At 39.8% G+C, this 26,391-nt stretch overlaps 1 protein-coding gene across 1 annotated transcript in view; it reads left to right on the top strand.

Annotated features, from left to right (window-relative positions):
• The window catches only part of TRHDE (thyrotropin releasing hormone degrading enzyme), a 456,427-nt gene that overhangs the window by 149,843 nt on the left and 280,193 nt on the right, over positions 1 to 26,391 (top strand). The window contains exon 3 of the mRNA XM_055587431.1: positions 6,920 to 7,046. Coding sequence (XP_055443406.1) covers positions 6,920 to 7,046 — 127 coding nt within the window. The remainder of the gene's footprint in view (positions 1 to 6,919; positions 7,047 to 26,391) is intronic.

The raw sequence follows: 26,391 nt of genomic DNA, 5'->3' as shown, positions 1-26,391 counted from the left end.
CTGTCCATTGGTGAGAGTGGGGTGTTAAAGTCTCCTACTATTATTGTGTTACTGTCAATTTGCCCTTTTATGTCTGTTAGTGTCTGTCTTAGGTATTGAGGTGCTCCTATGTTGGGTACATAGATATTTACAATTGTTATGTCTTCCTCTTGGATTGATCCCTTGATCATTATGTAGTGTTCTTCTTCATCTCTTGTAATAGTCTTTATTTTAAGGTTTATTTTGTCTGATATGAAGATTGCTACTCCAGCATTATTTTGCTTCCCATTTGCATGGAATATATTTTTCCATCCTTTCCCTTTCAGTCTGTATGTGTCTTGAAGTCTGAGGTGGGTTTCTTGTAGACAGCATATATATGGGTCTTGTTTTTGTGTCCATTTAGCCAGTCTGTGTCTTTTGGTTGGAGCATTTAATCCATTTATGTTTAAAGTAATTATTGATATATATGTTCCTATTGCCACTTTCTAATTGTTTGGAGTTGATTTTGTAGATCTTTTTTCTTCTGTTGTATTTCTTGACTATATAAGTCCGTTTAACAGTTGTTGTAAAGCTGATTTACTGGTACTGAATTCTCTTAACTTTTGCTTGCCTGAATAACTTTTTATTTCTCCATCACTTTTGAATGAGATCCTTGATGGGTACAGAAATCTTGGTTGTAGATTTTTCCCTTTCAGTACTTTAAATATATCCTGCCATTCCTTTTTGGCTGGCAGAGTTTCTGCTGAAAGATCAGCTGTTAAACGTATGGGGTTTCCCTTGTATGTTACTTGGTGCTTTTCCCTTGGTGCTTTTAATATTCTTTCTTTGTGTTTAGTCTTTGTTAGTTTGATTAGTATGTGTCTTGGTGTGTTTCTCCTTGGGTTTATCCTATATGGGACTCTTTGTGCCTCTTGGACTTGATGGACTACTTCCTTTTCCATGTTGGGGAAAATTTCAACTATAATCTCTTCAAAAATTTTCTCACACCCTTTCTTTTTCTCTTCTGCTGCTGCTGCTGCTGCTAAGTCGCTTCAGTTGTGTCTGACTCTGTGCGACCCCATAGACGGCAGCCCACCAGGCTCCCCCGTCCCTGGGATTCTCCAGGCAAGAACACTGGAGTGGGTTGCCATTTCCTTCTCCAATGCATGAAAGTGAAAAGTGAAAGTGAAGTCGTTCAGTCGTGTCCGACTCTTTGCGACCCCATGGACTGCAGCCCACCGGGCTCCTCTGTCCATGGGATTTTCCAGGCAAGAGTACTGGAGTGGGGCGCCATTGCCTTCTCCACTTCTTCTTCTGGGAACCCTATAATTCGAATGTTGGTGTGTTTGATATGGTCCCAGAGGTTTCTGAGACTGTCCTCAGGTCTTTTCATTCTTTTTACTTTATTCTGCTCTTCAGAAGTTATTTCCACCATTTTATCTTCCAGTTCACTGATTCGGTCTTCTGCTTCAGATATTCTTCTATTGATTCCTTCTAGAGTATTTTTAATTTCAGCAATTGTGTTGTTTGTCTCTGTATGCTTATTCTTTAATTATTCTAGGTTTTTGTGAATTGATTCTTGCATTTTCTCCATTTTGTTTTCAGGGTTTTTGATCATCTTTACTATCATTTTTATGAATTCTTTTTCAGGTAATTTTCCTATTTCCTCTTCATTTGCTTGGACTTCTAGCTTATTTCTGGCTTATTCCTTCATTTGTGTGCTATTTCTCTGCCTTTTTATTTTATTTAAGTTATTGTGTTTGAGGTCTCCTTTCCCCAGGCTTCGAGGAAAGTTGAATTCTTTCCTTGAAGAAGGTTGAATTCTTTCTTCCTTTTGGTTTCTGCTCTCCTAAGGTTGATCCAGTGGTTTGTGTGAGCTTCCTGTGGGGTGAGATTTGTGCTGAGTTTTTGCTTGTTTGTTTTTCCTCTGATGGGCAAGGCTGAGTGAGGTGGTACTGCTGTCTGCTGATGATTGGGTTTGTATTTTTGTTTTGTTTGTGGTTTAGATGAGGCGTCCTGCACAGGGTGTTACTGGTGGTTGCCTTGTGCTAAGTCTTGTATTCAGGTGGTTTCCTTTGTGTGAGTTCTCTCTATCTGATACTCCCCAGGGTTAGTTCTCTGGTAGTCTAGGCTGTTGGAGTCAGTGCTCCCACTCCAGAGGCTCAGGGTCTGATCTCTCACAGCGTGCAGTCAGCTTTGTGCTTCCTGCCCTCCTTCTCTGCAGCCACCGGGACTGCAGCTGAAAACTTAACTCTGATTATATCATTCTGTAGCTTAAAATCCTTGACTCTGCCTATGCCTATAGCAGTTAATCATCTACAATTTGGTTTAAAAGTACTTCTTTAATTTGAAGTTTTTCTTTACTTATCTGTATGCCTCTCTTCACTTTTCTAATTTTGTCTCTCTTGAGTCATCCTTGAGTGTGAAAGAGGGCAAACAAGGATGGTTTTGAGGTATTGAACTTGGGCAGCTGGATGGAAATACTTCTGGAGGGTTAGGGGTGTGTGTGTGTGTGTGTGTGTGTGTGTGTGTGTGTGTGTGTGTGTGCATCTATGTGTAAGAGAGAGAGAGAAAAAGAGAGAATGATTGGGAATTTGGATTTTAGACATGTTAAGTTTGAGATGCTTGTTCAGTATCCAAATGGAAATGTCCAGTGGACAGTTGGAAGTTTGGAATTATGGGGTATGTCTTCAACATCTATGTAGTATTTATAACCATGAGACTTGCTGCTATCTCCAAGGGACTAACTGTAGGCAGAGAAATGAGGTCTATGGTTTGAAATCTGAGACCTTCCAATATTAAGAAGTGAGAGGAATGAGGGAAAGGATGAGGATGAATCAGCTTAGAGACTGAGAAGGAGTGATCAGTCAGATGGAAGGAAAGTAAGATTGAAGTTAAGTGAAGGAAGCCTTTGAAAGAGCGGAGAGGATCCATTGTGTCAAATGCTGCTGCTAAGCTAAGCATGTCGAAGACTGGGAGCTGATGGATTTGGCATCCTGGGGCCACTAGTGATGTTGATGAGAGCATGTCTGGTGGAGCAGTGGGAATAAAAGCCTTGTGGTGGCGAATGCAAGAGAGACTAGAAACAGGGAGTATAAATGGGCAACGTGACTTAGTCACTCAGTTGTGTCCGACTCTTGTGAGCCCATGGACTGTAGCCTGCCAGGCTCCTCTGTCCATGGGATTTTCCAGGCAAGAATACTGGAGTGGATGCCATTCCCTTCTCCAGAGGAACCTCCCCAGAGTCCAGGAGATACCTATTATCTCAGGCTAAGTGCTGCTTTTCATTTTGAGAATGTTCTGGTCATATGTGAATTCTAACTATATAAAAGGTAAGTAAGGAAAGATGTTAATAATAACTATATAGAAGTAAAGTAAGTTATGTTAATTCTAATTATATAGAAATTCTATGTTCAGCTTAGCTCAGTTCAGTCACTCAGTCGTGTCTGACTCTTCGCGACCCCATGAATCGCAGCATGCCGGGCCTCCCTGTCCATCACCAGCTCCCGGAGTTCACCCAGACTCACGTCCATTGAGTCAGTGATGCCATCCAGCCATCTCATCCTCTGTCGTCCCCTTCTCCTCCTGCCCCCAATCCCTCCCAGCATCAGAGTCTTTTCCAATGAGTCAACTCTTCGCATGAGGTGGCCAAAGTACTCGAGTTTCAGCTTTAGCATCATTCCTTCCAAAGAAATCCCAGGGCTGACCTCCTTCAGAATGGACTGACTGGATCTCCTTGCAGTCCAAGGAACTCTCAAGAGTCTTCTTCAACACCACAGTTCAAAAGCATCAATTCTTCGGTGCTCAGCTTTCTTCACAGTCCAACTCTCACACCCATACATGACCACTGGAAAAACCATAGCCTTGACTAGATGGAGCTTTGTTGGCAAAGTAATGTCTCTGCTTTTCAATATGCTATCTAGGTTGGTCATAACTTTCCTTCCAAGGAGTAAGTGTCTTTTAGGCACTCTTGCTGGAAACCATAGCTGGAGGAATTGTAGTCAAGAAAGATTTTTTCTTAAACATAGGAAATGATACAGAGTATTTGCTAATGAAAAGGATCCAGTATGGGAGCCTAAATTGGTGATACAGGACATGAAGGGGAGAATTTTGAGAACAATGTCTTTGAAAAGGCAGGAAGGATAGACTATGGTTTGGCCTTGGACAGGAGCTTAGTCCTTTGCAATGGGTGTTCATTCTATTAAATCACAGGAGGTCAGGTTGTAACAGGAGGGAAGGCAAAATGCAATTTCTCACATTGTATTTTGCCATTGATTAGTTTGGTTCTCCACATTGTGAGCCTCTTAAGAGAAGTAAGAGTAAATGCTTTGCTTTTGTGGCAGAAATTTTTATTGTTCTATTTCTACTCTCTAGTACATTGCCTGGCACACAGCAGATATGTGATAAATGTGTAAATGAACAAATGAAGACCCTGTACTGAACATGGTATGCTTCTCACTTAAATTGGATCATTTCCATCAAATCTTGACAACTAGATTGATTTAATTTTGCATCTCTTGTCTGGGCGTATAGATAGCTTGACTGACTGGTAGAGTTGACTGATAGGAATGGCCATGTTTCTACTAAAATCAATGATGTTTCTTAGGAGTAAAATCAGTGACCTTTTGCTGCATTATTTTGCAATGGTCCTGGTTATGGGTTGCATATGAATGTACTATTTACTTCACCTTGAACCTTCTGAGAAGGTTCTCCTCAGTATCCACTTGGCACTTAGAGTTTACCATTCACTGTTACTATAATTAATTTACCTATGAACAGGAAGGTCTTTGAGAATGGGAATTCCACCTTTATTGCTTTTTGTTCTCAGTAATGCTTTGGATCATCTCTAATTAGAGAACTTGTCTTTTTCATCACTAAGTTAAAAAGGCTTAGTCCAGGCCCTGGTGCAAAACAGGTGCCAAATAAATATTGAGGGAACGAATGCAGGCCTGACCGATTCTCGTCTGTGGTGCGTGCTGTCAGCGCACAGGCCAGGTCTCCTTTCTGTCTGGGGTGCTCATCCCCCAGCTCTCACTCTTCTGCTTCTAACAGCTCACATCTGAAGTCTTCTCCCAAGGACTATCCTTGAGCCACTGGAACTGTGTCATCCAGATGCTCCAAAAGCAAACTCCTGGAATTTAATGCTTTCCCCTTGGTAACCAGTATCCAATGACCGAGGAGCAAGAATATGGGAGCTCTCTTGCTTCAAGGCAGCACAAACTTGCCAGTGCAATTTACAAGCTAGGACTCCCTGTAGGATTAGGCTGAGGCCAGGACTTCACTTTTTGCTTGGCTTTTTATGCTTTCTTATATTGCTTCCCTTGCTCCCTTGTAGGTTTGCCCTTGAGAACACTTCCTTAATAAATCACCTGTACACTCATGTTTTCCTTAGGATCTGCTTTTTGGGAATTCAAGACCTTTCATGTTTATAAGCAGTTGATGTCAAGGGTAGCGGATCACGACCACTGTCTCTCTGAGAGTGTTAGGTTCTGCTGTTGCAGATGGTGTCTCCTGATAGTCTGTGGCTGCATCCTCCTGCCAACCAAAACTGCAGGTGACTGCAAACAACATTTGATATTTCATTTGACTGTCAGCTGAGAAGGCATTTCACAATTTCAGTAAATAATAGTCATTGAATTTGGTGAATATATTGTTGAATTACAGATCTTTCTAGCAAAGTCAGAATGTATTTTTCTTGACATTTTGCTCTTTTTGATTGCACACATCTCTGTTCTCTTTCCTGAAGCAAGGATAATAAAGAGTTAAATGTAAAATCAATTTTTATATGATTGAGTGCAGCTTTCTTTTGTCTTCCTGTTGTATATAAATATCCATTTCCATATGCAGAGTCATCTATTTATGTTTTTAGTGATTTGCAAAGATCTTTTATCTGTAAAATGGGATTGGAAGTAATGTGTTTTAGGACTGAAAAGCACTTTAGCAACCAGCTGGTGGCCAATGCCTTCATTTTATAAAGGAGAACTTTTGAGACTGGAAGAGGTTAAGTAATTTGTTCAATATCACACAGCTTAGTTAGTGGCAGAGTAGGAATAAAACCCAACTCCTGGGCTGTGGGGCTCTCCACTGCTCCACAAAGCACATATTTCTTATTCATAGAATTGATATGAGGATTAGGGACCACATCTGTGAAAAATAGATTTAGCCTTTGGAAAGAAAGATGCTGGATAGCTTTATGAAAGCTTTAAGAAAACTAATCTCATTTTAACCTTTTCTGTACAGTTGTTAGTTTTGTTCAGTTTTATGTTATTTGCCTCAGGCTCCTTTTGGCCAAGGACTAGATAATACACAATGCTTGATTTGAAAATCAATAGTAAGTATCTGGATTGTGTTAGAAATATGAATTATTTCAGCTGGTTTTGAAGCCTGGGAGCTGTTGCCTTCCTCAAGACAGCCTTCCAGAATGGCAATCATTTGTGTACATGAAGAGTTTTCTATTCCTGCTTTGCATATTGAGAATAAGGACAGTTGGATAGTTGGTTCCAAAGAAAAGTAGAAGCATAAATTAGTTTTTTGTTCAGCCTGGTAATACTTCCAAAGCTTGTTGCAGTATATCTTTAACAAACCATGAATTTTCTCTCCTGCCGAGTCACCGCATCCTGCCTGCTTTCAACATAGTCAGGGAACCATTATACTAATCCACCATACCTTCCTATCTCTAGCAAGCACATGTAAGTGATAACTTTGAATATTTATTTTGATGCAAGGTGTATAAATCTTCTCTGTGTCAACTTGTAAATCCAGGAAATTGTGACTTGCTCAACTTGGTTACTTTAATTGTTTAAGTTTGGTTATTTCAGTCCCAGTGTGCTTTGATATATGAACAAGAATGATGCTTAATTTTTGTAGTGTTTGAGGTGATTTGTGTAGATTCATACATGCGGGGAAGATAAAATTCAAGTATCAAAAGGCTAAAGTAACTTTTATATATATTTTAAATTAGGTACGCTTGTATGCAAGACCCGATGCTATCAGAAGAGGATCCGGGGACTATGCGCTCCATATAGCAAAGAGATTAATAGAATTTTATGAAGACTACTTTAACGTGCCCTATTCCTTGCCAAAACTAGGTAAGAATTTTCTTGGTTATTGTGTTGGAAGGACTCCTTGGAAGTGGAATTTCTTATTCATGCATGTATCTGAAACATTCCAAGGGTTTTATTTTTAGAGAAGATGAGAACAGAAAATAGTTTCTTCTGAAGAGGTAAAATAAAATTTAGTGTTGCTCATAGGAATTAAGAAAGGCATTATGGAACTTTAAGCTTCCAAAAGATAACCCAAATAGCTAATTTGTTGAATAAGTACTATGGAGGGATGCTTGCCAACATCTCATTTAATCCTTGTAACTGCTCTGAGGGTAGGTACTGTTAGAATACTTTCCACATAAGGGAATTGAGACTTGGGAGTCTCAATTCACTCAGACAGCCAATAGAAAAGGAGTTGGGATTTCAAGCTAGGTCTTGATGATTCCCAGAACTATTCAATATTTTACACTAAGAAGGCACTCGTTGATTGGTTTCTGTTTCCTAATTCTCAGATGTCAGACATGAATTTATTGGTTATCCCTTAGATTATTTTTATTCAGTCAGTCATGTTTTGAGTTCACAGTTATAGTAAGTAGAATAAAAGCAAGAGATGAGGAAACTTGCAATGATGGAGATTGTATTCACATGTCTTTCTTTCTTAATTATTTGTTATACGAATAAATGAATGAATTTTGTTTTCCTAATTTGAATGAAACTGCTACTTTTGCAGGGGGTGAGCTATGATGTTCCAGGAAGTTAGAAAGGGTGTATGTGTGTGTGTGTGTGTGTGTGTGTGTGTGTGTGTGTGTGTGTATGTATATATGTATCTCAGTTCAGTTCAGTTCAGTCGCTCAGTCGTGCTTGACTCTTTGTGACCCCATGAATCGCAGCATGCCAGGCCTCCCTGTCCGTCACGTATATATCTCCTATATCCATTAGAAATGCTGAAGTGATTTTTGCATCTCAGAAAACCTGTTTTGAAATATTACATCGTCACAGTTTGTTGTTCCTCAACCCTTCTTCCCCATCCATTATCCTTCTCAGGAACATTGTTAATCAACATCTACATGAGAGTTATCACTTACTGACAAAAATAAAGTACTTACCTGATCAAAAGTATTAACATTTGAACCACAAGTTCTTCTCTCTCTCTGGAGATAGGCCTATTTCACTAAAGTAACTGCCTGCTGTGTAGATTTAGTGGTCTTACCATCAGCGATTCAGAAAATAGAATAATTGATGTTGTTGTCAATGGGTACAGCATACAGTTTTAATGAGTGATGGTACAAAATTCTGAGGTCTTTTGAAACATGTAACCTTAGAATCTCTAAGCTTTTCTTTCAAATTTCTAAACAAATTTTTATTTCAAATAAGTCTGTGTTTTGTTTTGCTCTGCCTTCTTTATTCCCCCGTCAATATCAACTTCCCTGTCAGGATCTGTTGTACTGACATCTCCCTGGTAGGCACCCAAGGCAGAAAGGAAGACCTGACCCCATTTGCATGGGGCAGCACTGTTCTCCTCCTCGAAGTAGAGCAGGCAGGGGACGTCCCAGCCTGACCCTGATGTAAAATTCACCAGTGCTTGTGCTGCACATTCAGCAAGGGAGATAAAATGTGGATCTTTGTCCCCTTCAGACCGGTAATCAGTAGAGGAGCTCACTTTATAACTTCGGGGGGTTCCCCGTAACTGTCTGCATGCAGCAGGAAGCATTCTGTTCCACTCTTTCACTCACAATTGAACCATGTGGGCTCTCCTCCATAGAAAAGAGCTGTGTTCACTGTTACTATTACTTGGTAAGTTGCCTTATGGCATATGTAATTGAATGATTTGACTTACCCCAGCACACTCCTTTTTATGTATCTAGGGGAATTTCCACAACCCCTGCAGTTTGAACATTTTCTCTTAAAGCTCTACTTTTTAAAATATACCTGTAGATATTTAGAGCTACATATTAACAGATTTGTAAGTATGCTTTCCAAATATTCCCTACATAAAAATTCCAAGGCACAGAAGCATTTGGACAAATCCTTACTTTTTATCCCCTCTGGAGAAGGAAATGACAGCCCATTCTAGTCCTCTTGTCTGGAGAATTCCATGGGCAAAGGAGCCTGGCAGGCTACAGTGCATAGGGTCATACAGAGTCAGACAGCACTGAGGCCACTCAGCAGCAGCAGCAACAGTGTAGCATATCAAATGAAGATAAGTGCCAGTAAAAATAAGCCAGGGCTTCCCTGGCAGTCTAGTGGTTGGGAGTCCCCTTTGCAATGCAGGGGATATGGGTTTGATCCCTGGTCTAGGATGATCCCACATGCTACGGGGCACCTAAGCCATGTACCGCAACTACTGAGCCTGCACTCCAGCGCCCTCTAGCCACGACTACTGAGATGAGAAGCCGAAGTTCCTGAAGCCCACGTGACCTAGAGCTGGTGCTCCACAGCAAGAGACGCCACCGCAATGTGCACCCACCTGGAGAGTAGACCCCGCTCGCCACAACTAGAGAAAGCCTGCACATGGCAACAAAGACCCAGCCCGGCCAAAACTAGACAAATAAAAAATAGAGATGGAGTGTAGGGGTAGGAAGTATGGGGAGCAGATGGGGCATGGAGAAAAGGCTGAAGTTTTTAAATGGGGGGATATTGAAGGCTTTATTGGGAAGCTGACTTTGGAGCAGAGAACTTAAGGGAGTAAAGGGGTAAGCCAAGGGGATGTCATGGAGCAAGGACTCTAGCCAGAAGGAACACAGTGCCCAGATTTTGAGATGGGGGCTTTCATGTATTTGAGGAATAGCAAAGAGGCAAGTATGGCTGGAGGAGAGTGATTTAGTGGGTTGAGAAATAGCAGATGAGGTCAAGGAGTGATGAGTGGGTGACAAATGTAGGGCCAGCAGGCTGTGGTAAGGATTTTAGTTTTTTTTTTTTTTTTTTTTTTTAATAAGACGGAGATTTATTGTTCAGTTTTGAGCAGAAGTATTACATTATCTGGTTTCTGTTATAAAAGTGTACTCACTAGGTTGAATACACTGTAGGGCAGTGGTCCTCCACAGAGGGTGATTTTGTCCCTCAGAGGCACTTGGTAACGTCTGAAGACGTTTTTGTTTCTCACAACTCCAGAGGGGCTGCTGGAGTGTACTCCTGGCGTTTAGCGGGTAGAGACTAGCGGTGCTGCTAAATGTCCCACAGTGCACGTGACAGTCTCCCTCAACCAAGAGCTATTATGATGGCTGAGATGGAAAGACCTGTTGTAGGGAGAAAGGACAGAGACACGAAAACCAGCTAAGAGGCTATGGCAAAATGCAGGCACAGTTTGATAGTTGCTTGGACTGGGATCTTAAGAGTGAGATAGTCAGAAGTGGTCCAATTCTAGGCATCTCTTGGAAGTAGAGACAGTGATGAGCCAGATGTGAGATCTTAGGGAAAGAGAGGTACTGTGAGTGATTCCAAGATCTTGTGCCTTATAACTAGAAGGATGGAATTGTCATTTACTGAGAAAGGAGTGTGGAAAGAGATCATTTTAAACGTTTAAGTGGCAGCTTGATGTTTCTAGGAAATTCAAGTAGACAGCTGGATTTATGAATATGGAAATTGGTTGAGGAATCCAACTAGACACACACATTTGTCAGTGTGTTATGATGGATAAAACTTTGAGGCTGGATGGGATCACCAAGGTTGTGAGAGCAGGTAGAAAGAGAATAGGAGCAAGAAAGGACTGACCTGATGTTTAGAGGTTAGATTTGGAGCTAGAGAAGGGCTATGGGGAGGAAGCAACTGATTAAGACCCTAAAGAAGCAGATATATGAGATGTTTCCAGGCATCTAGTGAAGACAGATGAGGACTGAGAATTGATTGTACACTGAGGCTACCATGTGAAAGTAACTAGTGACCTTGGCAGGAGTGGTTTTAGGTCAGAGGCCTGATGGGTGTGTTCAAGAGCAAATAGGGGTACACTGGAGAGAGGATGCAGAAACTAAGAGAAAGTGAGTGCAGATCACAGACCAGCATTTCTGAAAGTTCCCCATGGGAGAGTTCTAACGGACAAGGAGAAATATTTGTGTTTTAAAAATGCTCACCTCTTGAGAAGCACTGTTTCTGTGAACAGATCACTTCCTTACCTCAAATGTTGTTCCTGTCCCAAGCTACATCAAGGGGGATGGGTACTTTCCTCTTTCTTTGATTTGCATTAGAAAACCTGGAGAGGAAACACATGGATAAGAACACTCTCCACCAGCTCACCTGACTACTGAAGGTTTGCAGAGATGTGTGCAATTGTGAATGTCATGGTGTTAGACATTGCAAAATCCCAAAGCAAACCTTTAAAACCTAATACTGAATCCTTCTTTTCTTAAAAGTATCACTTCGCTCTTCTGTCATAAACTCAGCAGTGTCTTCTCTCTTCCCAAATTCTTGTTCGTTTCTAATGCTGAACAGTTTACGTTTCTCTGCCACTGCATCATCTCATATTAGCTCATCTCTAAGGATTTAAGTTTCACTACAAGTAGTTTCTCAGAGTAGTTCCCTAAAAGAAATTCTGATGCTTGCTGTTAGAACAAGATCGATTCTCCTTGTTGTATAACAATATTCCTGTAACATTTTAAAGCCCAAATAGGCAGCCAGTGTGTGCTGTGTAAGAGTTTGTTTTTAAATCTATTAGATAATTGAAACTATATTAGGCTTCCTGGCTGGCTCAGGCAGTAAAGAATCTGCCTGTATTGCAGGAGACTCGGGTTCAATCCCTGGTCCCGAAAGATCCCTTGAAGAAGGAAATGGCTACCCGCTCCAGTGTCCTTGCTTGGAGAATATTCTTATTCACGGAGAATACCATGGACAGAGGAGCTTGGTATACTAGTCTAAAGAAACTTATACTGATACTACAGTATTTGTATAAAGTTTGTAGAGATTTTCTCTTCATTACTGCTAAGTTGCAATGTAAGGTGTAGAGTGTACTTGATGCAGTAAAGCAAGCCTTTCTATAGGTCTGTGCCGTGTTTTCTCAAGAACTCTCTGAGGCATGGAGGTTTACTTTAAAAGATGGTTGTTGTAGACATATAAAGAATTAACTTATCTTTCCTCCTATCTTCAAAACAATTGAACATAACTACAAAAGCAAATGGGCTTGTGTTTATTAAGTGTGGGCCATTCTTAAAGGCTTTGCATCTTTTAACCTGTTTAATCTTTACTACATACTTTTGAGGCTTTTTCTCATTTTCCAGGTGACAAAATTTAGGCACTAAGTTACCATGTTTTTGAATCACACAGCAGGAAATAGTGGATTTGTAACCCAAAACCATGTTTTTTAAATTCCAGAATCTTAAGAATCTGGTGAAACGGATTCCAGAACTTTTGAGAATTCAGAAATTAAAATCTAAGTCACCTTAATAAACTAAGTAATTTGATTGCTAGAGGAATAATGGAATAGCTATTTTTGTCAATTTCATGTTCATGTTAAAAAGTGATATGTGGTTCTTATAGAAAACTTTTTTAAAAAAGAGGCGTGACTTACAGTTTCATTACTAGAAGATGTGTATTTTAAAAGTTTTTTTTTCATGATGGACTCTTTAAAAGTTAATTAGATGGCAGATAAAGTGACTCAGATTTCTACTGGAATATTTTGTTATTCATCTTATTAAATTTCCATTAATTATGGAAGTAGTTTTCAGTTTTATTTGCTGTTACTGTATAGTTTGTAAATCAGTACATTCTATAAAGGAGTTTGCTTGATTATTTCTTTTAAGGACAACATGCTTTTATGAAGAATATATTACTTTCCTGGCACACTGCTATACTTGTAGAGGAAGCATAGTTATTTTGTAAGAAGAATTTCTGGCTTCAGGGAGGTTGTGATTTTATTAAGGAGAGAATATGATATTTATAGGAATGAATGGATTAGAGACTCACACTATATGGAATATAATTAAGCTCCAAAATTTTGTAGGGCAAAAATGTAGAACCATGTAGTCAAGGCTTTGGGATCATTGGAATGCTGTAGGCATGGAATGCACATAAAAATAAGCTTTATCTTTACTTGAGTCCTGAAAAAAGAAACAACTTTAGTCGGAGGTGGAGAAGAAAGGGGAGAAGTCATTTTGAGAACTGTGTGGTAGGGAAAGCTATGAAGTCTGTTTTTCTATAAAGGAATAGAGAAGCTATGGGATAACTTGCATTACTGAACTTCATGAATAAGAAAGGTTAGTTTTAATAATTGAGTTTTGTTTAAGCTATAACAGATACAGCCATTTCTTTATTGTGGTGTTGATGATGGAGGTGGTGGTGATGGTGATGAGGATCAGGATTTGCTATTTGTGAATAGTAAAACTGGAGTTTTTTCCTTCATAAAATATTTGTGTTGACTGCTATAGATTTCACTCTCTGTGATTATATATCTTTTTTCTTTAAGTAGTGGGTACATTTGAGGTGATAATCATTTAATACTATTCTCATTTTAATTATATCAATACATCTCATACTTGAGTTATCATTAGAGATATAATTTTTAAAATTATGACTTTTCTTACCTTCTTTTTAATTAGGTAAATATTGAGTAGTGTATATATGTTTCATTGATAGCCTCAAGTAATACTACTTTTTAAAATAAAATCTCTAGAAGCTCTTTTTTGTTTATATTTATTTTTAATTGGAGGATAGTTGCTTTATAATGTTGTGTTGGTTTCTGCTGTACAGCAATGTGAATCAGCTGTAAGTATACACATATTCCCTCCCTCTTGAGCCTCCCTCCCTCTCACCCTGCACCCCACCCCCTCATCCTTCACCCCCCTCCCCTATCCCGCCCCCAATCCCACCCCTCTAAGTCATCACAGAACACCCAGGTGAGCTCTCTGTGTTGTCCAGTAACTTCCCACTAGCTATCTATTCTGCACATGGTCTTTATATAGTCTGATCTAATTATGTATAATGTCTGTTCACTCCCAAAATGTTTTCTTCAATCTGAATTCCTAAAAATATTTGAATATACACTGGAGCTATTTAATGATATGGTTTCTTGATGGGAACTAACATAAAGGTCTCTCTGTCGGTTAACATTACTAGTGCATTTTTTAGGGAATCAGATGAGGCAGTTCTTTGCCTTCTAGTTTACTAAGTGCTATAGAGAAGTAAGTTTCTTCAAATGACTATCCTTTTCCTTCCTCTTAGGAATCAAATAAATATGCTCTCCCATTTATGAAGGTAATTTATTTCTGAGAAACCCTTCACGTGGTGATTTTCTCATCAACCCAAAGAGCTGTTATCATGCCTTTTATTGGAAAATATTTTTTATATGTTGCTAACCTTCATTCTGACAACCATTTGTGCTGAAACAACACCAAACCCTATTAAAATGGACACAGTTACTTCAATATTTAACAATTATTTTAACGCAGTTTAACAAGGCATTTTCCCCTTCATTAATTATTCTATAATATGGCCATTTAGCTGTTCCTGTTAAGCTGTTTTGCAGCTATTACGTGCTGTACACTTCTAAGATTGTACTAGCAAGCAAACCACATATACAATGCTCAGTGTTTATGATATTCAATTACTAATGCAAAATAGAAATAGACAAATCAATGAAAACAATGCATTTTAGTGGGAATGATGCATGAGACTGTTACTGCTATAAACTAGCAAACTACAAGTATGCCAGATGGAGTGCAACACAAACCAGCTATAGAACTGAATTAACTAATTAATTCGTCAAGCATTTATTGAGTAGTTACTATGTGTATTGTACTCAGCAATGGATTTTAAATGGCCTCTTCCGCTAGAAGCTCACAGTCTAGTGGAAGAGAAGTTTATCATTATTTAGCTAGTTTGCAATATTGTGACATGTTCAATTTGTTTACCACCCACCTCCCTCCTTCTCTAGTTTTAAAAATTTCAGAGCTTCACAATTTTGGATTTACTCCTAAGTATAAATTTCCACTAATTTAATTAGGCTTGTTGTGAAAGATTTTTTATCCTGAAAACAAATGCAAGTTTTGAAAGTGTTTAACTTAATCAGAACTTAGTTATAGAGGCCTCTGAAGCATTATTTTACATATTACAGCAGAGGTAGTTGGCCCTTTCAGTTATGCTCTTAAACTAGGAAATAACTTTGGATCTTCTTTGGTGTGTCAGGGCTCTCTCTAGTTGCCGTAAGCAAGGGCTGTTCTTTAGGTTTAAGGTTTAGTTGCTCAGTTGTGTCCGACTCTTGTGACCCCATGGCTACAGCCCGCCAGGCTCCCCTGTCCATGGGATTGTCCAGGCAAGAACAGTGGAGTGGGCTGCCATTTCCCTCTCCATCATTGGGATGTCAGGGCTTCTCTTGCTGCAGAGTGCAGACTCTAAGCACACAGTCTTCAATAATTGGGGTGCACAGGCTTAGTTGTCTCATGGCATGTGAGGTCTTCCTGGACCAGGGATCGAACCTGTATCTCTTGCATTGCAAGGTGGATTATTAACCACTGGACCACCAGAGAGGTCCCAGGAAATAACTTCTTTCAGCATTTTTTTGTGTTGTTCATCACTGCACCAGCCTTGTGCCGTATGGTCTGCTTTCTTTCCTGGTAATGTGGGTGTGTTGGTCCAGTCATGGGCGCCTTCTCCTTTGGTGCACCTGGCCCCATTCTCTCTCATTCGCTCAAGGACATCCCTTCAGCTGTTCTCTCTTCTCCTTCCTATATCCTCAGTTCTCCCGCTGTATTGGGTCTTTCCCCATCAGCATTAAAAACGTGATTCTCTTTCTCTCAACCTAACCACACACATCCATACTCACTGCAGCTGCTACACCATTTCTCTCCATTATTTCACAGCTAAATTGCTTGAAAGAGTTGTCCGTCTGTACTGACTCCAATCTCTTGCTTTTTCTTGTCTCTTGAGTGCACTCTGAATCAGGCTTTTGCCTCCAGCACTGTATTAAAACTGCTCTTCTGAAGTTCAATAATGCTTGCACATTGCCAAATCCAGCGGGCAATTCTCAGTCTTCATCTTGAACTGTCAACAGTATCGACACAGTTGCTCTCTCCAAATCCTTGAAACACATTTTTCATTTGTCTTTCAAGGCAATGCATTTTCCTGTTTGAGGGGTTTGTTTGTTCTCACTGGACATTCTTTGAAAGTCTAATTTTTTCTCCTCTTCCCCTCTCTAGCTGCTCAATACTGGAGTGCCCAGGACTCTGGTTTTGCCTCTCTTCTCTTTGATACCTGCCTTGGTGGTGACTTCATCCAGCCTCATGGCTTAAGTGCCATCTGCTGATACTGGATTCCCAAATTTATATTTCCAGCCTGGTTCTTGCTCCTCACCTCCAAACTTGTACATCCTACTGGCTCTTTGATATCTACATTTGGATGTCTAATGAATATCTCAAATTAACATGCTCAAATTTATCTTCAGTTCCTAAACCACAATCTTCTTCCCTTCATAATCTTCCCCATTTCAGTAAAGGAGAGCTTCATCCCTTCAAAAGTTGTTCAGATTAAAAAAAAAAAAATCCTTGGATTTAGTGTCTTTTTCTTGCATGTTACACATCTCAGCCATCAATGAACTCTTTTGACCCCACAATCTAAATGTGTTTGGAGTCTGATCACTTCTTCACATTTCCATAGCTACTGTTCTCATTCTTGCCTAGCTCAACAGTTCAACCTCATTGAACTGTAAAGTTAAAGTGGTCTGAGAAAATGAGATGCTTGAATTTACCCAGTTTTGGGGAAGGATATTGAACTTACCTGGTGATGTTTCACTCCCGCTCAAACCTTCCAATGGATTCCCATTAAAATATCATATATTAACACATTTGTGGAGTGTAGAAAAATGGTACAGACGAACCTAGTTCCACCGCAGAGATGGAGCTGTAGATGGAACTGTAGAGATGCTAATGTAGAGAATAGGCACGTGGACACATGGGGGAAGGGGAGGGTTGGGATGAATTGGGACATTAGATTTGACATAAATATACCACCATGTGTGAAATAGGTAGCTAGTGGGTACCTGTGGTATATCATAGGGAGCCCAGTTTGGTACTCTGTGATTACCTAGTGGGGTGGGAGGCCCAAGAGGGAGGGGATACATGTATACATACACTGATTCACCTCGTTGTACAACAGAAACTAACAAAACATTGTAAAGCAATTATGTGGTGGTTTAGTCACTAAGTCGTGTCCAACTCTTGCGACCCCATGGACTGTAGCCTGCCAGGTTCCTCTTTCCATGGGATTCTCCGGGCAAGAATCAATTATACTCCAATTAAAAAAAAAAAGATATCTTAAAAAATAGTAAAGTAATAGAATCCAGAATTCTCCCTTTGGCCTGCAAGACCCTTGAGGATCTGGCCTCTCCAACTTTATCGCCTGCTTCTCTCTTGCTCAGTCTCTCTGTCTCAGCTGCAGTGCCATCCTTGTCTTTTTTCCAACATACCAAGTGTGCTCTAGCCTTGGGTATTCACACCCATTCTTCCATCAGCCCAGAACAGAGATGTACATGTCTGAAATATCACCATTTCCAGTGAGGTCTTCTTTGATCCTGCTGCTAAATCACAGCCTTGCTGATCACTCACCACGTCTTTTTGCTGGTTTACTTTTCTCCATAGCACTTATAATTACTTCCCCAACATGTGTTTTATTTGTGTTTTCTTTTATTATTTGTCTCCAAGCTACCTCTCCTCCTCTGCCACATGTTAATGTTCTGTGAGGATAGACATTTTGGTCTCTTTGTCTGCTGCTCTGTCCTCTCTGCCTAGAACAGTGGTTGACCCAAGGTAAATGATCAATAAACTATTGTTGAATGAGCGAGTAATCTCCAACTTCTTCCTCTGTAAACTGTCTTTACCACACTAGAAAGCAAAGAGAGGCAAATCTTTGACTACTTTGTGAATGAATAAAATATGATTTTTTAAAAATAAAATAAATGAAGAAAGAGTGATTATGTGGTCTTCCCAGGTAGCTCAGTGATAAAGAATCTACCTCCCAACACAGAGATGTGGGTTTGACCTCTGAGCTGGGAAGATCCTCTGGAGAAGGAAATGGCAACCCACTCCAGTATTCTTGCTTGCAAAATCCTGTGGACAGGGGAGCCTAGCAGGCTTTAGTCCATGGAGCTGCAAACGAGTCAGACATGACTTAGTGACCAAACAACAACAACAACAGTTAAACTACCAAGGAACTCTCTTCTTATTTGTTTGTTTTTTGGCAAATATGGATGAAAGAGGTGAAAGATGAATTAGTCATAGTTGAGCCACTGTCTCATTAGGGTTTATGTATTGGAAATTGTTGGTGAAAAATGGGTGAGCTGATAACTAGAAGTATTGAGTTTTTGGTTCATTATCTTGGCAGTTCTAGACTGAGGCTATTAAGAGGCTATACTTTGCAGCTGGGATGATTTTGCAACCTGAAAATGAAATAAGCATCGCTGTCTATTGACTCTTTTTCTCCTTGTTCTTTGAAATGAAAACAACATTGTTTCATGTATTTGATAACATTTGTGAATATCTATTGTATACTAGACACTGTTCTGTTAGATACTGAAGAACATACAGGTCATCACAGAGACAGCAATCCCCATCCTCATTGGGCTTATATTTTAATAGGGGAGAGAAACAAACAATAAACTATATAATGTTAGAAATTGATAACTACTTTAGAGACTATAGTGTAGAGAAGTAAGTGTTGGAAATGTTGGCTCGGGGAGGGTTGCAGTTTTAAACAGGGTGGATGGTCAGGGAATGCCTTGCTGAAATGGTGACGCTTGATTCAAAATCCTCAAGAGTGTGCAAACTCTAAGGAAGAGGTGATCTGACTTGTTGAAGAACCAGTGTGCCTGATGCAGAGTGAGTGAGACTGTCAGGGGAGATGAAGTCTGAGAGCTAGCTGGGCCAAGTGGTGAAGTCCTGTTGGTTAGCCATTGAATGACACGCACTTTTATTTTGAGCAAAGGCATTTCTTTAGAGGCTCAGGCTACCATAACAAACTACCGTAAACTGCGTGGCTTGCACAACAGGAATTTATTTTCTCATAGTTCTGCAGGCTGGAAATCTGAGATCAGGGTGCCAGTATGATTGAGTTTCGGCAAGAGCTGTCTTCCTGGTTTGCAGGCGCCCACCTGCTTTCTGTGTCTTCATGTGGCACGAGTGTGTGCTGAGTCGCTTCAGTCGTGTCCAACTCTTTGTGACCCTATGGACCGTAGCCCACCAGGCTCCTCTGTCCATGGGATTCTCCAGGCAAGGATACTGGAGTGGGTTGCCATTTCCTTCTCCAGGGGATCTTCCTGACCCAGGGATCGAATCCACATCTCCCGCAACTCCTGCATTGCAGGTGGATTCTTTACTGATGAGCCACTGGATGAATCCTTTCCTTTGGCAGAGAGAGACAAAGCAAGCTCTGGTGATTATTCTGATGAGAGTACTAATCCCATCATGGGGACCCATTCTTTTAACCTTCTAAGCCTGATGATCTTCCTCCAGAAGGCCCATCTCCAAATGCCGGCACATAGGGAGTTAGAGCTTCAGTGTCTGAATTTTGGCGGATATAATTCAGTCCATAGCAGACATGATCTGCCATAACTTACATTTTAAGGGCTCACACGGCTGTCTCGTAAGGAATAGATAGGTGGGAGGAGGGGAGCCACGCACAAAGCAGAGAGAAGCAATTACATTAATCCAAGAAATGATACTATATTGAACCAGAGTCATAGAAGTGAAGGTGGTGAGATTTGGGCAGATTCTGAGTATTTTGAAGGAAGGAGCGACAGAGTTTACTACTTTATGATAGACCTTCAAGTAAAGCTTTGATGTCAGTTCCTCCCAACTACAGTTTAGAAAATTATGACAAGGTTGAAAAACTATGAGCTTTCTCTCATCCCAGACAACTCCAAAGTGGCTTACTTTTTCTGTGTGTCTACAATGAAAGGGAACAGCCTTTTTGTGGCTCCTTCACTTTTCTTGGTCATTTGCAATTAAATAGCAAGATAAATAGTATTTTCTGTGTTTTCTAGATAGAACAGCTGTATTTAGAACAAAATAATGGTTGTAATAATCCTCTTCTGAGAGTGAGTTGCTTCCTTCACTGGCTACTGGTCAATCTGGAATTAATTATAGCCAAATTGCAATCCAAAACTCCAAAGAAAGGGAGGAGCATTTCATTAAAGTCTAGGCTGGGAATTGCTGCCTATTCCTGGGGATGCACTGCCAGTCAGGCAATTTTAAAAGAAAGGTGACAATCACCGTAAACTTGAGAGCTAAAATAGCTTAGCTATTTAAATCAGAAGGTTTTTCCAAATAGCTTCATTTCAAGAAGCTGAGACTGAGGGATAGTTATGTAAATTAGGGTTAAGTATCTAAAAGTCAATTAAGGCACTAGGCTCTGAGGAGAGAAAGAGTCATAAAATTTTTTTTTCCCCTTTGTCCCTGTGTAATTGCGACAGTGTTCTTTATCTAATTCAGAACTTTTCACGTTTCCACTGTAAAGATTTGCAGTGATTATTTATTGATTTATTATTGTTTCTAAGGTTTAGGCATTCTAAGTGATAATCATAATCAGGGCATCCCTTTGCCTTTGGCATTAAGGTCTTTTGATCTTATCAGACAAGAAAATGTAGTAAACCTATGTGTGTCTGTGTGTGTGTATGTGTGAGTGTGTATTGGTCCCTGAGACATGTCTGACTCTATGACCCCGTGGACTGTAGCCCTCCAGGCTCCTCTGTCCATGGAATTCTCCAGTCAAGAATACTGGAGTGGGTAGCCATTTCCTTCTCCAGGGAATCTTCCCTGATTAAACCCAGGGGTCTCCTGCATTGCAGGCAGATTCTTTACCATCTGAGCCACCAGGGAAGCCAAAAACCATAGAATATCTACTTACAGTTTTGTAGGGTGAGACACAGGTGCGCTGTTGTAACCTGAGTGAGGCATACATATTTTGTTTACTCTCTTTTTCAAATATAGGAGATGGATCCTCAATAAACTATATAAAATTCAACTTTGCTGGGTATGAAGAGATTATTACAAGCAAAAATATGTTAGAAAAAATTTTAGCTAATATAGAAGTGATATAATCATTTGAGAATGAAGTGTTACCATAAAATCAGCTATTTTTACAGTTTTAACATTATAACTTTATCTACGGTGACACTACAGGGATCTAGGATTGAGACTAAAACTTCTTGAAAGATTTCAAATGGAAAATGTACTACTGGTCCATCTTTTAGCTTAAAATTTTCATTCCTGCTTTTGAGAATTTTGATACCTCTGCTATGGTCTTTGAAATGTAAAACAGACTGAACTGTGAAACAAACCTTAGCCTGTAAGGGAGGTTGCAGTATACAAGCAGAGCAAATCTAGCATGGTTGTTGTAAATGAAGCCTTTAGGGCATTTCTTAAGCTTTTAAAGGGTAATTTTGAAAGAGAGGGTGGGTCTCAAATGCCATTTTTTCAGTTGGAAGAATTTTAATGGTTTATAACTTAGATTTATTCTTTATTGGCTTTATTTTTTTCCTTATGGGTTTTACCTTCATATGGGAAATAATTCATGAATGACCTATAATGTGTCTCCAATAATATAAAATAGACTGGTTTTTAGCTTTTAAATTGTTTAGCAATTCTTTTTATTTTACAGACTGAAAAATATTCACTAACTGTAAAATAATTGGTAAGTTGATAATATCTGTGATCATTTAGCTTTTAAGTACATTAAGATATAGCCTGTCTATTTTTATTAATATTAATAAAGTCATGGTATGAAACTTGATGAGCTAAATTTCTCTAGTGGACAAAACCAGTACTCCATGTCTGTAGCAGAAATTTGGGTATACCTCAAATCATAATCGGAGAAGGCGATGGCACCCCACTCCAGTACTCTTGCCTGGAAAATCCCATGGATGCAGGAGAGTGGTAGGCTGCAGTCCATGGGGTCGCTAGGAGTTTGACACAACTGAGCGACTTCACTTTCAGTTTTCACTTTCATGCATTGGAGAAGGAAATGGCAACCTACTCCAGTGTTCTTGCCTGGAGAATCCCTGGGACGGGGGAGCCTGGTGGGCTTCTGTCTATGGGGTCGCACAGAGTCGGACACGACTGAAGTGACTTAGCAGCAGCAAATCATAATTTCTTAAATATATTGCTATGAATTAAATTGTATCTCCCCCAAATTCATATGCAAATGAAGGAAGATTGTGTATACTCACGAGGAAGATTTAATTTTCCTTGTGAGTATATCTGGAGATGGGAGATAATTAAGAGGTAACTGAGGGCGAATGAGGTCATAAGGGTAGCATCCTAATCCATTAGATCCCGCGATTGTGTAAAAAGAGGAAATGAGTGAAATCTCTCTCTTTCACATGACGACACAACAAAAAGATGGCTGTCTACAAGGGAAGAAGAAAAAGCTCTCTCGAGAACGTAACGCTGCTGGCAACCTGAACTCAGATTTCTAGGTTCCAGAACTGTGAGAAAATGAATCTTTGTTTAAGTCACCCAGTAGGAAAAGGAGCACATCAAGGCTGTATATTGTCACCCTGCTTATTTAACTTATATGCAGAGTACATCATGAGAAAAGCTGGGCTGGATGAAGCACAAGCTGGAATCAAGATTGCCGGGAGAAATATCAATAACCTCAGATATGCAGATGACACCACCCTTATGGCAGAAAGTGAAGAACTAAAGAGCCTCTTGATGAAAGTGAAAGAGGAGAGTGAAAAAGTTGGCTTAAAGCTCAACATTCAGAAAACTAAGATCATGGCATTCGGTCCCATCACTTCATGGCAAATAGATGAGGAAACAGTGGAAACAGTGGCTGACTTTATTTTTGGGCTCCAAAATCACTGCAGATGGTGATTGCAGGCATAAAATTAAAAGATGCTACTCCTTGGAAGGAAAGTTATGACCAAACTAGACAGCATATTAAAAAGCAGAGACATTACTTTGTCAACAAAGATCCATCTAGTCAAGGCTATGGTTTTTCCAGTGGTCATGTATGGATGTGAGAGTTGGACTATAAAGAAAACTGAGTGCCAAAGAATTGAGGCTTTTGAACTGTGGTGTTGGAGAAGACTCTTGAGAGTCCCTTGGACAACAGGAGATCAAACCAGTCAATTCTAAAGGAAGTGAATCCTGAATATTCACTGGAAAGACTGATGCTGAAGCTGAAACTCCAATAATTTGACCACCTGATGTGAAGAGCCGACTCATTGGAAAAGACCCTGATGCTGGGAAAGATTGAAGGTAGAAGGGGGAAGGAGATGACAGAGGATGAGATGGTTGAATGGCATCACTAACTTGATGGACATGAGTTTGAGCAACCTGTGGGAGGTGGTGATGAACAGGGAAGCCTGGTCTGCTGCAGTCCATGGGGTTGCAAAAAGTCAGACAGAACTGAGAGACTGAACTGAACTGAACTGACCTGAGCGACTGAACAACAACAGCAAAGAATTAAACTGAATTGGTACATTCAAAACAATTAGTACACTTTGTTCTTAAAGACATTTGTTTTGATCCTAAGCATATAAAGAATATGTACATTAATGAAATTTGCCTTTCTATTAATAAGCAATAAGTATATACTATATTATAATATATAGTAATGTATAATATTGCTATATATCAATTTATTTAATCCATAAACTTAAAAACTCAATACTATATATTTTATACTATCTATTTATAGATACAGATTACATATATCAGTTCAGTTCATTTGCTCAGTCTTCCTTACAAATAGCTCAGGAGGCCTTACAAATAGCTGAGAAAAGAAGAGAAGCAATTACATGTATATTCACATCTTGATTATTACATACTATATTCATATTCTGGATTACATATTCACAGTAAGGCTTTTATATCAAATGCCCTTATGTAATTTATTTCACATTGTCAGTGAAAATGAATGATATCTGGAAGCTTTGATTTTGTCAGGATTGCAATGTCCATTTTTCTCTACAACCTCTTATAGTGGGAAATAGCTGAGATTTAGGAGAGGAGAGATGTGAGGTAATTGTCTTAGAGGATAGGCGAGCATAAGAAAGCAGAAATGCAGTATAACTGTGGCACAGCAGAGGGGCCCCTGGTCATGAATTTAAAGTTTATACCATTAAAGTCCGTGCAGGCACAGGTTAGGTGTAATGTTGGGTATAGCTGGGGTAGAAGTTTTGCCAGATGAGAATGATGGAAAGATGGCCATCCCTTCCCTCTCTTTATTAAATAATTTTGATGATGCCTATATCAGCAATTCTGTGTGAAATTATCCAAAATCATAGACTTTGGGTGTGAGAGGAAGAGAGGCTTTGAAAATGTGCAGAATTAATGGGTTGAGGATCCCAGGGAAGAGGATGAAGTACTGAAGCAGAAGTGGCAGAACAAGGCTGTGAACACAGGATGCTGTAAACAGGAGCGCAGTGCTTGAAATGAAGACATGTCTCGGTGATAAAAGTTTTGTTAATGACAATGTCCAGTGTAGAGCATTGGCTGGATGTGGTCAGTGGAGAACACTAGAGCTAAGAAGATGAATGCCTCTCAAGGGTCTTCGGGGGTTATCAGTGAGAACATGGAAACATCCAAGTAGGATGACCAAAGAACGCTGGAAAATCACTGTTTTCAGGTCATCAATGAGGCATCTTTTAATGAAATGCGATGCCTGGAGGCAATGGCAGATGGATTCAGGAAACTGGCATTTATTCAGGAAACTGAGAATTTTAGGGTGATGGTAGAGAAGCTACTTAGCCTGTAAGTATGATAGCTTTAAACAACAAGGATGATACTTCCAGGCTTGTATGTCATGGGAAGTGAAATAAATCAGCCCCATCTCAGAGAGTGTCCTTCAAGATATAGCCAGGTTTCAATTAGAGCTAGAAAGAAAAAAAACACTCAGAAAAGAAATGAAGGAGATAGGAGAATTTGCTAATGATACATAGGAAGTTCCAGAGGATAGAATGAAAGAGCTTGAATAGATGTGAATTTGAATTGGATGAAGGAATGTAAACATGTAAATGTGGCAGACTCAAGATGCCGAGGGATGCTCCGGATGCTTGGGATTCTGATGGTGCAGAGTTGAATAGGCTTGACCGGCTATTAAGGAAGCCAGTAATCAAATCTAATTAGGACTTCTTTGTACAGTGATTTCCTTACACAATTTTTTATGCCTAAGAAAAGGAAGAATTGTGCTGGGAAATGAGAGGGGTGAAAGTCAGGTCACAAATAAACGCTGCTCTGTGGCTCTCCTTTAAATTCTGTTGAAAGTGGCATGTTTAGGATCTACCTGTTATCTGGGCTATGAGTTAGATTTCTCAGTGTTTAGAATTTGAGAGCTCAGGAAGTGTTGCTTTGCCCCCTTTATTAGACACTGGTGACTATTAACACATTTAAATTAGCACATTAAGATAGGCCTGAAAATCGTTCATCTCAACATTTCTGTCTATGCAGTCAATTCTCTAAACTAGTATTTCTTAAACTTTGCTCCCTCAGCACGCAAATGGGTAGTGTATGTGTGCTCAGTTGCTGACTCAGGTCCAGCTCTTTGTAGCCTCATGGATTGTAGCTGCCTAAGTACATTCACACAAGGCAGATGAATTAATAATTGTCATCCCAACCCATTCATTCTCTCCCATGAAGCACTGCAGAAAGCAAAGGTATAGGAATTGTCTTGGTATATTAACCTTGATTCCACTATATCTTTAAAGAGAGAAAGGACTTAGTAAGCTTTAACACTTTCTTGAAATTTGTAGTAACATCTTTGCAGTACCTGCGACAGACTTCACACCTGAGGTCGATGGTCTGAGATTCACTGTCTAGGCTCAGTACAAAAAGCATGTCAACTATAACACAGCACTGTATTGTTCAAAAGAAATCAACTGCTGTCTAAGAAAGAGGATCAGCGTATCTCCCTTGCTGTAATCATTTATTTGTAGTTTTTTTTTTTAATCTCATCTTCAATGGCTGATAGGTTTGAAAACAGATACACAAAATCTGACACTGTCAGGGAAGATCCTCAATTTTGCTATTTGCTAGGTTTAAAAAATGTGACACGTTCTGAAACATTAGATGTGTCCCCTGAAATTGACTGTTTGCTTAAGCACTCTCCTTCCCCACCCTTCCCTTGCTCCCCACTTGGCTTCTCAGGAATAGGTGTACGGCAGGTGACGGCACCTTCTTGCTGCACAAGCTGTGAAAACATGGGCTGAGCAGGCATGAAGCTTACTAAGTCACCTCTGACCTTTGAGGTCTAATTTATTTGACATTTGTGATGTCAAATGGGCAAACATAAACATCTTCACCTTAGAACTCTTTGTTTTCCCCACCGAGCCTGCTCCATCTTCCATCTTCATTTTAATAAACGGCAGCCCCATATACAGGCTACTTAGGTAAAATATTGAAGAGTCAGTCTCGATTCTGTCTTCTGTACAGCCTTCATGCAGTTCAGCAGCAAGTCCTGTAGGCTTTTATCT

Source organism: Bubalus kerabau, chromosome 1, assembly GCF_029407905.1.
Source record: "Bubalus kerabau isolate K-KA32 ecotype Philippines breed swamp buffalo chromosome 1, PCC_UOA_SB_1v2, whole genome shotgun sequence".
Lineage (NCBI taxonomy): Eukaryota > Metazoa > Chordata > Mammalia > Artiodactyla > Bovidae > Bubalus > Bubalus kerabau.
This window is presented reverse-complemented; position numbering and strand designations above follow the sequence as displayed.